Raw genomic sequence first — 14,555 nt, forward strand, 5'->3', positions numbered from 1 at the left:
AGCTAGTCCCCTCCTCCTCCCCTACTGCTCCCTGTCCGGCCACCCAAGGGAGTGACCTCTGGTGCTTTGACAGCTCTCTAATACCTAGCAGAACAACCCTTCCATGACACGCCCTCTCGACAACCATTGGCTGCGGCGCCGGTAGAGCTCCCGCTGATTGGTTTGTCTCTTCACCCCCCTCCCTTATCGAACGTTCAGAACTCCGAGACAGACAATATTCTGTTACATTGTAGCAAGATGGCGACTGTCATTCACAACCCCCTGAAACCGTGAGTAGAAATATGCACAATCCGCGTGTTTCTATATGAAAAAAAGGCGCCTTTCTCAGTTGGAGCTGTGCTGACTCCGAGACAAGTGCACGCTTCTGCGAGCGCTGTGCTGCCTCCTCCGAGCGCTCAGCGCCAAGCATTAGCCTGCTATGGATCTGCTATTACTGGAAAATAGCTTTTTATGAAGTGTTTGAGGTAGTTGGGTTGTGTAAACTAGTGCGATGGCAGCTCGTTGCAGGGCACGGGTGGCTGCACTCCGCAGGGCAGGATTAGCTGTGGGCACTGCAAGGAGGAGGCTTGACAGCAGCTTACACTCAGTTTCAGAACTTGGGGATGGAGCTGAGGCGGTGTTGAAAAATGGGGACTGTCATTCTGCTTTATTATCCACCACCCACTTCATTGACTGATATGTAGATTGTGTGCAAGGATGAAGTGACGGGGGAGTAGAGCTGCACATCAGTGGCAGGGGGAGCAATAGGGGTCGCACTTGTCACCGGACCCCCTAATTAATATTGCTGGGCTTTACTCCCAAGACGTATTGCAGGTTTTTAATCTGATTTTCCAAGTTATGACTTGGAGTGAATGTAATAAAGCAATGACAGTTATGCTTCCCATAGATTGCTCTTTCCTGTGTGGAAGACTCGCATGAACTTACATATGACACACATTTGTGCTGCCTTCTTCCTGTCACTGCAGAAGGCCCCTGAGGTGTCGTCTGTAGGAAATCCCTCAGTGGGGGCAGTGTGTAATGTGCCCTTCTTCACAGCCCAGCTACAGGACTCTGTGGTCCTGGAATGTTTACATTCAATAATCCTTAAACTCCTAAGTAATTGTCCTGACTGCTTCACCTCTGTGTGAGGAGCACATGTCACCTTTCCAGCAGTGAAAGCATTACATCCTAGAATTTAATGTACTTTTACACGGCCCGATAATCCTTTTGGATTCCCTCGATTCAGCAAGAATCTAAATGTATCATTCAGTGTAAATGCATGAACGACTAACAAATGTGCGCAAAATAAAAAAAGATGTAGCATGCTCTGATTTTTGGTGCGTTTGCGCATTAAAGGTCCCCATAGAAGTCAACGGGGGGTGCGCAATACGCAAGGGGATGCGTGATACGCTGCATAATTCCATTGGGAAAAGGACACCTTTTACAGGAGCCCTTTCCAGCACTCAGACAAGCAGGCTCCTACTACTGTACACATAAGCAGACAGCATGAGTACAGTGCTGCTTTTGCTTAGCTATAATAAAGTAATATAGTGGTCCCTTTTGTGCCCCTTAAAGGGGATGTCTGAGTTATTTGTTTGTTTTTTTCATTTCTGCAACCCATGTAAAAACCTAATAAACAATTGTATGCTCAACTCTCCTGAGTTCCGTTCTTTGAGTTAGGTCTGCGATGAAAGGTTGTAGCAGCCTGTTTATGGGCAGCCAAACGCTGAGATTTGTGATTGGCTATAGCAGCCTATGACCTACCATACATAATCTGCTGCAGACTGTCGATACAGCGTCATAGTTGAGACCTAAGGAAGTGATGCTGGAGCTAAGGTGAAGCCAGGAGAGGTGACTGATTTGGTTTTTTTAAACATGGGGTGCATGACTTTATTGTTTTTAACTTTAACAACCCATTTAAATCTTGTTATTTTGTATAGCAAAGTAATAAAGCCTCATGTGCCCTTGTTAAACCTAATAGACTCCAATGTGACCCTCTCCTCTAAATAAAAGGCTCCCTGAAATTGAATGTCAAACCTCCATCCATCCGAACAGTAAGAACACATAACCTTCCTGATTCACCAAACTGCACTGCACGCAAGCTGTCTGTTGGCTTATGCAGCCAGTTGTGATAAGCCATCAGTAGTTGATGGACAGGGGTCCGCCCATCCATCAGCTGGCCCATCTAGAAGATAGGTCATCAGTTGACAAGAGCCTAGAAGAGACCTTTTTAAGGGTTATGTGTAAACATTCCAAGACCACAGAGTCCTGTAGCTGGGTTGTGAAGAGGGGCACCTTACACACTGACTCCACTGAGGGATTTCCGACAGATGCCGCCTCAGGAGTCATATGCAGTGACAGGAAGAAGCATGAATGTCTGTCATTTGTAAGTTCATGTCAGTCTGCCACACAGGAAAGTGGTCTATAGAAAGCATGTATGTCATTGTTACATTCACTCTTTCAGGGGTGCACAACTTCTGGATTTCTTAAGTATTGCACAGGTGATGTAATTTGTCAATGCCTCAGACTTTGCCAGAGGTGTTCTTACTACAGGATATGCTGAAACCATGACCTATTGTTACCCTTGTGGACTAGAATTGTGCTCCCCTGCTGTAAGTCATAAGCTTTATAAAAGAGGATAAATAACCTGCAGTACGTATGGAGCAAAGCCCAATAGTGATAGTGGTGAGGGGGAACTTTGGGCCTCCTTCCCCGCTAGCTTAGGGGCTCAATTGCAATTGTGACCCCATGTATAAAAATAAACAACCATATACTTGCCCCTCCTGACTCCACTGTAACTCCAGTACTGATCGTTGGGTCTCCACTATGATGCTGTATTGACTGGCTGCAGCAGCCTGTGATGTATACAGGCTGCTGCAGGCTATTGCAGGCCTCAGCATTTGAGTGCTGTGGTGAGCCAGTAGAGGTAAGTATACAACTGTTTATTTTTATACTTGGGTTGCAGGTATTGAAAAAAATGACATATATAATACGTTTAAAAATTAGAGTGAAATGGGAAAAAAAATTCAATCTTTGTGTGTGTGTGTGCATCTTGTTTTTACGGTGTACACACTGTGGCAAAAATTACATATATTCGCACTGGCTTATAGAATAAATTCATCAACCAGATTACATTTATATAGTGTTTTTTTTTCTCCTAACGTTAAAGATTATTATTATTATTATTATTATTATTATTATTATTTTTTTTTTTACAGAAGCAGTTTTTATGCCATCTTCTAACAGCAATAACACTTTTTTTTTTTTTTCTTTTTCCATCAATATAATTGTGTGGGGGCTCGTTTTTTGCAGGACGTCCCACAGCCTCTATTGGTACCATTTTGGAGTACATACAACTTTTTGATCACTTTTTATTAAATTTGGATGAGGAGACCAAAAAGTGTAATTCTGGCTGTATATTTGTTTTTTTTCTGGACAGCGCTCACCGTACGAGATAAATAATACAATACTTTGGTAGATTTGACTTTTGCGTACGCAGTGATATGTCTGTTTTTAGTTTTGCTTTTGTTATAAATAGAGGAAAAGGTTTTTTGTTTAAATTTTTTAATACCGTCTTATTCTTTCGAATAACTTTTTTTTTTTTTCTTTTAAACTCATTTTTACAATTTAAAAAAATTTCAGTCCCCATAGGGGATTTTAACTTGCAATCGTTTTGGTCCTGCAGTATATTGTAATACCATGGTATTACATTATACTGCGATGTAATAGGCAGTCTATGATGTCATGCCACAGGCATGGCTTGATAGGCCCTCAGAAGGTCCCAGGCTACCGTGCCAACCCGACTGGCACCTTGCTAACTCACCGCAGGGAGCCATTCGTAACCCCACAAAACCAGTCATAGAATTTAAAGGTCGTTGTCAGAACAGACAGCGGCATTTACATGGTTAACCGCCACGACCAGTATTCACTCTGATCACAACTGTAGCCAGCGGGGGTCAGCTGTGCAAAACAGCTGGTACCCATATTGTATGGAGTAAAGGCCCATTTAGACACGATTATCGCTCAAAATTCGCTCAAAAGCCATCTTTTGAGCCATAATCGTTGTGTGTAACTGCACTTACATCATGCAGTTTTCGTTCTCCCGTCGCTCATCGTTGTCTTTCAGCGTGCTAAAAGAGGACGATGAGCCTTATCAGGGATTCACAGCAGGATACAGCTGATACTATTGGTTCAACTGTATCCCGCTCCCTGATAACTGGCTGGGTATGAAGAACAGAGCGGTTCAGCTCTGTTCTACATACCTGGCACAAAGCGCTAGGCTGTATAACAGCTGGGCGCTCCGTGCAGGAAACATCTGGATGCAAAAGACAAGCGGGGACACCTCACTTGTATTTCGCATCCTCCGCTGGGAGCGCTCAGCTGTATAACAGCCAGGCGCTCCGAGCGGGAAACAGCTGGATGAAGAAAAGCAAAGACACCCCGCTTGTCTTCTGCATCCTCCGCTCTGAGTGCTCGGCTGTATAACTGCTGGGCTCTCAGAGCGGGGGAACAGCTGGATGCAGAAGATAAGCGGGGGCGCCCTGCTTGTCTGCAAACTCCGCTGGCAGCGCAAGGTGTTTGCTCGTTTTGAGCGATCATCTTGCGCTGTAAATGACACATCGATGATCGCTCAAAAGTCGCTTGAACGGCCTCTTTTGAGCGATTATCGTTGTCTAAATGGGCCTTAAGATCGGCTCCTTATCCTCCTCTATATAAACCCCGAACGCATAGGATACTGTCATGTTAAGGGGGCACAAAGAGGCCACTATTACTTTGTGGTGCTTGCTAAGGGAGAACTATTGTGTGCAAGCACTATTACTTTGTGGGGCACAAAAGAGGGCACTTTTACTGTGGGAGCCACTGAGGGGACACTGGGTGTAGTGGCAAGATGGGGAGAGTATGCAACTAAGTTATAGCATTAAGAAATCCTCTTCATGGCAGTCTAGATGGAAAAGAAAAGCGAAAGTGTACAACACCAATGCGGAGACATATCACCTTTGATTACTGGAGGTAACTGCGTTGTGTACAACTGGGATCTGACTATTATGTGGTGACTGCATTATATGGATGCTACTAGAACTGAACTGCTATATCTAAGACACTATTCACATCATGCATGCAAGACCTTTTTAGTCTTGTAAAAATGGCGGATGGATACAGGTTCTGAACGGACCCCATTATAGTCAATTTGGAATCTCTTTGGCACAGCTTGGTTTTGTTATGAGATGGATCAGTTCATCCAGGGGATTCTGTTTTCCCTCTCCCATAATGGAGCAGGGAAACTGAATCCCTAGCGTAGATGTGAATTTAGCTTAAACTGTCATGTTATAAATATTCTGTTGTAAGATGTGCCATCTGATTCACGCATATTTATATTTGTATATATTGTTTGGGGGTGAATCGTGGCCAGTAGCTATGCTGAGTAGCTGCTGGGGAATCTGCACATTTGCACGCGGGACATGAGTCTTTAGCTACGCCCCTATTGCACATCATTACCCGCTGCGACCACTAATCTCTTTTGAATGAAATTAGATTACCTACATTATTTTTTAGGCGGACTACAAATATTTGACAATTGTATGGATACAGTAACTTTTAGTTTTTCTCTTTTTTTTTTTTTTTTTTCTTAATTGTTGACCATTACTTTAGCCATTCACAACAGCTCATCAAAAACTATGAAACTCTGGCAAGTAGAATAAAAGAGCACTTAAAGGTGCGGTCTTATTTTAGGATCAGACTGTTTGTCTGCATGGTTACATATGTTTGTAATACATCTGCAAAAAGTGCTGTTAGGTTATCAGTCTGACTTCCATTGCAAGTCTAGAAGTAGCTTTATGATCCTCGCTTTGTTTTTACTTGATAACAACAGATATGTTTTAATAACTTTGCCGAATTATTTGGTCCACTCTGTATTGACAAATGAAAATCCATAGCGAGTACTGGAATGTGACATTGTACATGTCAAGGGTTTTGATCAGTGATGGTCCTCCTGGCAGTTGAAGACAGCTGCATAGAGGTCTATAGTAGCTTTCTATAGACCTCCTATGCGGACGTCTTTGGCTATAGTGAGGAGCCAAAAAGCAATGAAGCCAGCCAAGGGGGAACAGAACTCGGGTGATTGCTGCAACTCCCTCGTTCCAGCCTAAGCAGGGTTTTCAGCAGCGGGGCCCCCACTGACCAATACTTTTGACACGTCACTATGACATCTTGAAAGTTTCTGTAAAGTGTAGTTACTCTTTATAAACATGAATCAGACGTTTTAATTTGGTTTGTCCAATGGTTTTGCAAGTTATTTTTCATAATTGTTAAATAAACACTGATTTAAATAAACTTTGTATAAATCAATAGTGCAAGAAAATCTAAAACTTTGTAATATATTTTTAGAGAAAAATGCCTTTTTCGACTTTTGAGTCACTTCCTCGTGTTCCCTATGTTATTGATCATTCCATCTGAAATACTGCTAAAATCAATCTGGAGATGGATCAGCTCACTGAGGGATCTGGTTACATGCTACCGATAGAAGTCTGAGGAGGGGAAGGGGATGCTGCTGCAGGTTGTATGTGTGTGAGAGACAAAGACATACAGAGAGCCACTGCTGCTAGAAGGCTCTAAGGCCTCATGTCCACTTACAAATTGGGATTTAAAATCCGCAGCGTTTTTCCTGCACGCGGATCCGCGCCCCATAGGGATGCATTAGACATCCGCAGGTAGTTAAATATCTGCGGATGTCATTTTTCTCTGCAGACGCGGATCCGCGTGCAGGAAAAAATCCGGACCATGCTCCATTTGGTGTGGGTCTCCCGCGCGGACGGCTCCCGCAGGCTTCTATTGAAGCCTATGGAAGCCGTCCGATCCGCGGGAGACCTAAAATCAAAATATACTCACCTGCTGCGGGCCGTGCGTGTCTTCCCTTCTTCCCGGTCGGATCTTCTTGCTTTGGCCCGGCGGATGTGCCCGGCGCATGCGCGCGGCACGCAGCCGGCATGCCGAGCACATCCGCCGAGCCGAAGAAAGAAGATCCAGCCGGGAAGAAGGGAAGACACGCACGGACCGCTGCAGGTGAGTATATTCTATTTTCAGCGCTCATGTCCGCGGGGCAGGAGGGACCCGCTGCGGATTCTCCATGGAGAATCTGTAGCAGGCCTGATTTTCCCCGTGGACATGAGGCCTAATAAGTTTTTTTTTCTCATCCCAGTGCTGGAGTCTCAGCTACACTGCTTAGTACTACTGTATAATGTCCTCCATACTGCTTCATCTGAGGGTGTCTGGAGAGAGGGAGCACGATCTCTTGCTCTTTGTGTGCAGTGTATGGGAGACATTATAGCAGCTATTTTTCCCCTCGCTAGCTCTGAGAACTAAAGATAACACATGCAGAGGGGAAAAATGCAGGATGCCAGTCATATAAGGGCCAAAAATAGTGCTGCTCCTCATGTACACACATCATGGCTTGTTCTAAAGTCAGCTGAAATGACTGGTGCACTTGTTTCGAGGCAATATCTGGAACTTGGATATTGATGACCTATCCTTAGGCATTTCATTAAATTCCTATCTAGTGCTCTACATTACTGACAGGAATATAGAGCTCATTCAGCGGGCTACCCTGATACAAGCTGTCCTGCCTTTTTCCACTATCTAGTAGCTGTAGAAGAAGTTGGTGCAGCGTGTAGGACTACAAATAAATGACAGCCCCTTGCCAGCTTCTTGCATTGGACATCAGCCACCTGATTAGTCAGTCAGTGACTGCCATCTGATGTCTGTGCTGCAGGACAGTGCACCTGTGTCCACTACCTGGCCCTGCATCCCCACCTGCAGCATACAATGAGGACTTACAGTACAGGTGGCTTGGGTTCCCATGCACTCCCATAGGAGTGCTTGGTTCTGGTACTGTAGCTATGTAGTAAGTGTCAGATTCTTTTAAAACTTTACACTGGTAGAGGGCCTACAGCTTTCATACAGCCCAGAGCCCATACTAAACATAAAGTGACCCTTTGCTTCTGGACGAAAAAAAAATGGTCGCATTACTCCCAAGATTGGCAGGTATCTCAGCTGTGAAAGCCCCGCTGATCAGCAAGTTATGCCCTGTCCACAGTAATTGTTGTTAATGAAACAGCAAAACTCATCGAATGCCATGCAGTGGGATGTTTCCCACTTGGCAATCCGCCGATGTGAAACATGCGCCTGAGGATCGGCGTTGCACGTGACATATTCATGTTAGTGTTTGACAGCGTTTAACGCACCCATCATTGTGATGGGTAATGAGGGGAGTTAAAAATCGTTACAGCGCTCGAAAATCGTGGCGTTAGAAGCACCGCGTTCAAGCGCTGATCTGCAAAGTCCTATTTAAATCAATGGGAGCGTTGTACCACGATTAGCAAAATGTGTGAAACACCGCACTAATCACGCTAAAAAGTGGGCTGCATGAGAGCGGGCTTAGAGTTCAATTTGGTCAAATTTCTGTATGGGGCACATTGGGTATAAGATTTCTTCAGAAATGTGTGTGCTAATCAAGCAGAACCTTTATGTATTACTATTTTTTGCATAGAACAAACAAAAAAGGAAAAAATTATATATAATTTTTTTCTTTTGGTAGCTTAAAACCATGATAAAATCACATTGACCTGCCACTTTGTTCCTTAGAACAAAAACGTAACGGGCAACCTTCTAACTGTTGCTAGAGTCTCCACCGTGTCATAAGGTTGCTTGCAACTTACTCCCCTAGGGAAGACTTGGTGTCCTATTCCAACATCATTCGACAAAATAGTTTTTAGCTTGGGTATGAGCAAGTGGATGGATGTCATTTACTTCTTTATCAGAAAATCCAAGATAGTTTTTTTTTCTTCTTGGGAAGGCTTTAATCATGTAGGTAAGCCAACAAATTCGAGGACAATCACATCAAGTAGCCACTAATATGAAAACTTTTATTAACCCCTTAAGGGCTTATTCACACGGGCATATATTGGCCGGGTTTTCACGCCCCAGCCGATATACACTGCCCCTCTGATGCATTGGTTTACAATACATCAGTGCACAGGGGCATATCTCTGCAGCGTAAAAGCGCCCCGGCTGGACGCTTGCACTTCGGCAGCAGCGGCAGCTGCATTGACTCCTATGGGAGCCAATGATGGCTGCAAGAGAAGGGAGGTGGGAGGGAGTTGAACAGCGTGACTGCTAAACTTCATGCCCCTTCTCTCCACCCCTTGCAATAGGAGGGGTGGGGGTGAAACTAAGCCCATCCCCCTCCCATTGCAAACAGCGGCAAGGAGCAGAGAGGGGCGGGAGTTTGGCACACTTGCTCCAGCCCCCGCCCCGCCTCCTCCCCTTGCAGAGGGACAGCGAGGAAAGGGAAGACAAGGCAGCCCAATGGCGTATACACCGCCCTGTGCATCACACGGTCGTGTATCGCTTATGTGAATAAGCCCTCCACACCAAACCCTTTTTTTTTTTTTTTTTATTTTTTTTTTTAGGGATTTTAGCCATGTGGTAGTTTTTCACCAGGGGCCATGGCTAAAAGTTGTTGCTTGTGCTCTTTTAAAAAGCCACATAGTTTTGCTTTTCTTTGATAACCGAAGTAATCCATATAAGCAGCTGAACAAATACCTTGTGGTTGAAAAGTTTTTGTGTTTTTGCACATATTAAAATGCACGTGTCAGAATGCATATAGAGACGGGACCACAAATGGTGCAGAGAACTGGTGCTCTTTAATGAAGAAACAAAGTACAGATTTCTGTTAACTGGATTGACTAAAGGCTTGAAGTTATTGATCCTACAATATTGTAGAAGACAGAATATTTCAATGAGTACCCTTCAAATAAGGGAGATGGAATAAATCCTCCACAGTGCCACCTACTGAAAGGCAGCATTCCTTCGAGTCAAAGTGGGACTTTTTATACAAGTCTTGCTACAATGACTGGGAATCAAAAGCAAAGCCAGACCCCATGTACATACAGCTGTTTCCGGGTTATTGCCCATCATCAGTGTACAGATGGGCAATAACCCGGAAACAGCTGTATGTACATGGGGTCTGGCTTTGCTTTTGATTCCCAGTCATTGTAGCAAGACTTGTATAAAAAGTCCCACTTTGACTCGAAGGAATGCTGCCTTTCAGTAGGTGGCACTGTGGAGGATTTATTCCATCTCCCTTATTTGCATATTACCCAGAGGAGCGTGCGTGGCCATTTGAGTCTCCTCACTTATTTATAGTATATAGTTGCTCTCCCTAAGGAGAAAAGAGCGTTTCTGACCAATGAGTACCCTTCAACATGGGAAAATGTTGCATAAACTGATAACTGTGTGCTACCAAATTGACTAGGAAGTCAATAAGTCACCCTTGACCAGATTGTACGCGGCATCCATACTCTGCTGCAAAGCACCAGTGTACATTTTTGTTTCTACAGTATAGCAGGTGAAGGGAAGATGGGACAAGGTGGTTTTACTGCTGTTACAAAAGGTTTTAAATTTGTGTTGCTACATCATTTAGAGTATGTTCACTTTTTAACATACAATACTATTCTGTATTGTATGTTTATGGAAGAAGTGCCAGAAGTTCAACTTTATACTATAAAGCCACAAAGTCACTCCTGTATTAAAACACCATTAAAAGACCCCCTGCAGACGTCGAAATCCGGCTCCGCCAGCACCCACACGTACCTGCTGTCGTCTCTTGATCTGTACTGCGACTGGTCCGCACGACAAGCTGTCAGATATGCGCAGTACAGATTTTTTTAAAAAAAAATTTTTTATTACTGCTTTTCCCGCGTCATCCTGCAGAATCGTTGACCTTTCCGCAATTACATTGTGGAAGAGTCATGAATCGGACTGCTGCCATTGACTTCAATGGAAGCAGTCTGCGTGGAATCCGTGTAAAAATGAAGCATGCTGCAATTTTAAATTTTTTAAAATTTTATTTATTTTCCCCTTGCTTACGGAAACCACAATTGGTTTACGCAGGTGTGAAGGAAGAATAGACTTCCCATAGCATGCAATGAGTGCTATATGCTGCGGACGCGTGGTGCGGATGCCCGCAGCAAATATCCGGCCATGGGCAGGAGCCCAAAGTCCATAGTGCATGGTTACAGAATCAGTGCAACATTTAGGCCCAATGTCCACGGTTGGATTTGAATTGCGGGATACCTGCGCGGACGCTCTGCAATTCAAGCAGCCCATAGGGAAACATGGGGCATCCGCACTTGAACCTGCGGATTCGATTTGTGGATGCTACGTGCGGAAAAGAAATTGCAGCATGCTCCACTTTTACCGCGGATGGGCTCCATAGATCTCTAGGGAAGCGAGTGATCCGCAATTTTATTGTGGCTGCATTGACAATTTGTAGGCAGATACCTCTCTGGTTGCTTGGAGACCAAGTGGGGGGGGGGGGGAGAGGAGGTAGGCAGGCATTTTTTTCTTGCGATTTTCCCACCCCCCTCCCCCGCAGTGCAATCGCTTGAAAGAGAAAATCGCATCCGCGATCGCTGGCAAGCTTTTAAAATTTTCCGCACTGACATGCAAGTCTTCCGCTGCATCGTGGACATGAGGCCTTATGCATTTCACACCTGTAGGTTCTTGATCGCAGTGTAACTGTTGTGTAGCTCAGGGAAGTGCTTTGCCGCTCCAGAGGTGCGTACAGAAGAAACGTTAGTGATATCTATAAGTATCTGCCTGTGCTGGTTTAGGATGGGGGGGGGGGGGGGGGTAACTATCTCCAAGTATATTAAGGTCTCCTATATCCAGCCAACATGCTGGTCTCAGCCGGCTTTCTTTAGATGCCGCGGCATCAGATAGCATATTTGCAAGTAATTTTTTCATCCAGTGAGATCATGTAAGATTGTTTTACCAAATTTGCAGGCTCTAATTGCTGAGCATCTGACAGGTACGGAGAGGATCTGCGCACACCTCGGGTGCCGCAAGGCACTTCATTGAGGCACAGAATAGCTGGTTTAGGGAGGGCACACAGACCAAGCTGTGGAGGTAATTGGAAACAAGCAGTGTTTAACCACAACACATTTTGGATGTTAGTCAGGGTGTGTTACCCACGGGGGGTGAAGGGACTTATTGTACTTATAAAAACACTTGGAATTATGGCAGAGGAGGTATCATGAATATAAAGGGTTAAACATTCAGTCTACCTCAGCCCTTAAGACCGCCTGTCCACGGGTGATTTCACATTGCGTGATCTGCGGCGATAATCCACACATGAATCGGGCATGAAATGCTTTTCATAGGATGCTTATGGAAAACGCAGCCCACTGTCCACGAGTGCAGATCCATTGCTATTTTCCGCTAGTACAATAAAAAGCACAGCACGCCGCAATTTGCTGCGAATCTACACGTTAAAGCCATCATTGAAGTCAGTCCTGCAATAAATCGCAATGCTTTTAATGTTCTTCCGCAGCGAAAATCCGCTTGCAAAATCCGACCCGCCCGTGGACGAGCAGCCTAAGGCTGCCTGTCCACGGGCGTGATTCCGCTGGTGATAAATGGCCGGCGGAATCACACTGTCTGAAGCTTTCCATAGCGTTGCTATGGAAAGCACAGTCGCAGCGTCCACGAGCGGAGAATCATAGCGATTCTCCGCTCATGGAATTCAAATCGCAGCATGCTGCGTTTTGCCACGATTCTCCGCGCTGAGCCTATCTGCCAGATGGGCTTAGTGCGGAGAACAGTCAGCTGTCTTCTGCTCCCCGTCGGCAGCTACCGCTGCGGCGATCTGCCGTGGGATATCGCTACGTCCGTGGATAGGTAGCCTAAATGTTTGTGTCCTGTGATTTTGGTTTATTTAGATTTAATTTGGAAGTCAGTTGTTTGAAGCACCCTAAGCGTTGAACTACTTCTGTATCCACTATGAACTCCTAAGGCTGTTTCAAGAAAGACCTGATTTTATATTTGAGAAGCTGGGAATATCATAAATGCTCATCGACAATTTCCAGAACACCCCTTTTACATAGGCTGAACTCTTAATTTAATGTAGGCACACATAGCCGTGAGCTCATTTTGCTTGTAGTATTGGACTTTTGTGGCTACAGCCTATTCTGCAGAGCTTTTAGGCCGTCTGTTTACAGGAGGTGTGAAATACCGCCGCGGGAGCAGCCGCAGGGGAGCATTATATCACCGCGATTTTCCACGATGAACCTATCATTATGATGGGTTCGTTGTGGAAAATCGTGGCATGCCGTGATTTTTATACGCGAACGGAAAATTGCTGCAATTTTCCGTTCGTGTACATCGGGCTGCGCTTTCCATAGTTATCCTATGGAATGTGCTCATTCCATTACCCACTTGTGGATTATCGCCATGGCCTTACAGTAGGAGAAGCAGCAAACAATGACAAGTAATCTAAACAAACAAGATAAAATATGAGAGCTCAATGCCCAGAAGTGCTTGTAGTCTGATTCTGGAATCTAAAAGGGAGAGGGGGCGCCAGAGCTATCTGACTGTGGCCTTCCACGCTAACTGCACCAGAGTTCGGTGGAGCCAAACATTCGTGTTTATTGGGCAGCTGGGGAAAATAGCTGTCTGGTAAACTATTTGTCTGGCAGTTGTTGAAGGTGTATGGGCACTTTTAGGCCTCTTTCTCACGAGCGTTATTTCACGGCTAAGTTAGCCGCACAAGAAAATCGCCACCATCTAAGCTGAAAGTCACTAACTAAGAATAGCTGCAATCTGGTCACAGCGGTTATTTGTGATTTTTTTTTTTTCTCCAGTACATTCACACGTCTGCTTGCGGCATAATGCAGGGAAAATGCACCATAGCTCCGAAATCCCTCGGCCGGCAGAGCTACTAGTAGTCACTTTTAAATGCCTAACTAGAGGCACCTGTCAGTGTTTTGGCAGTGCTAGCCGCTGCTAAACTCCCTTACCCTCCCCTATTCTGACAGCTCCCATAAACTCCCAATCTGTGGAGCCTCCTGTGTTTGCTCCAAAGATAAAGCAAGACCAATAATTTTCAGCAGCATGGCGTTTCGGTTGCCGAACGCTTATGTGCTTCCCCCCCCCCCCCCCCCCCCCTATGAATCCATAGGAAACCATTGGTTCAGATGGTGGTGATTTTATTGCGCTGTTAACTTAGCCATGAAATACTGCTTGTGTGAAAGGCTGTAGGGCTCTCTCACATGTGCTTTTTACCATGATTACAAATGCCACAGTAATTGTGATATAACACTCCCATTGATTTCAATGGGGCCTTGCAGACGTGCGGTCTGCTTCTATTTAGTCACGTTCAGCGCACCTCATCACCCGTCACAATAATGGGGTGGGCTGAAACCCGCTATCGGCCGCAGGAACTTGCATCCGAAAACTAAAGTAAAATCGCGTCAAATCTCTGTGATCGAATACCGAGCGCATGTGTGAGTGTGGCGTCAGTCTGCGTTTTAGGCCTCACATTAGGATTACTCCACAATTCAACGAAAACTACTAAAGCTGTGTCAAGTTACATAAACACAAGTGAGCAAATGTGTTCAAATCTAGTCACAAGTTTTTAACTGGACTTTGGGCTGGACTCTGTCTTGGCCACTGAAGGGAATTAACACTGTTTTTAAGTTCAGCCATTCTTGAGTGGCTTTAGCTGGATTCAGGCTGGTTTC

The 14,555-nt window shown here is 45.0% G+C and overlaps 1 protein-coding gene across 5 annotated transcripts in view; it reads left to right on the top strand.

The window, feature by feature from the left end:
- The first annotated feature begins 207 nt into the window (after positions 1 to 207).
- The window catches only part of DPF3 (double PHD fingers 3), a 240,681-nt gene continuing 226,333 nt past the window's right edge, over positions 208 to 14,555 (top strand). For all 5 annotated transcript variants that reach the window (XM_066608371.1, XM_066608373.1, XM_066608376.1 and 2 more), the window contains exon 1: positions 208 to 269. In XM_066608371.1, coding sequence (XP_066464468.1) covers positions 238 to 269 — 32 coding nt within the window. In that variant the 5' untranslated portion in view covers positions 208 to 237. The remainder of the gene's footprint in view (positions 270 to 14,555) is intronic.

Source organism: Eleutherodactylus coqui, chromosome 6, assembly GCF_035609145.1.
Source record: "Eleutherodactylus coqui strain aEleCoq1 chromosome 6, aEleCoq1.hap1, whole genome shotgun sequence".
In the NCBI taxonomy this organism is placed as follows: Eukaryota; Metazoa; Chordata; class Amphibia; order Anura; family Eleutherodactylidae; genus Eleutherodactylus; species Eleutherodactylus coqui.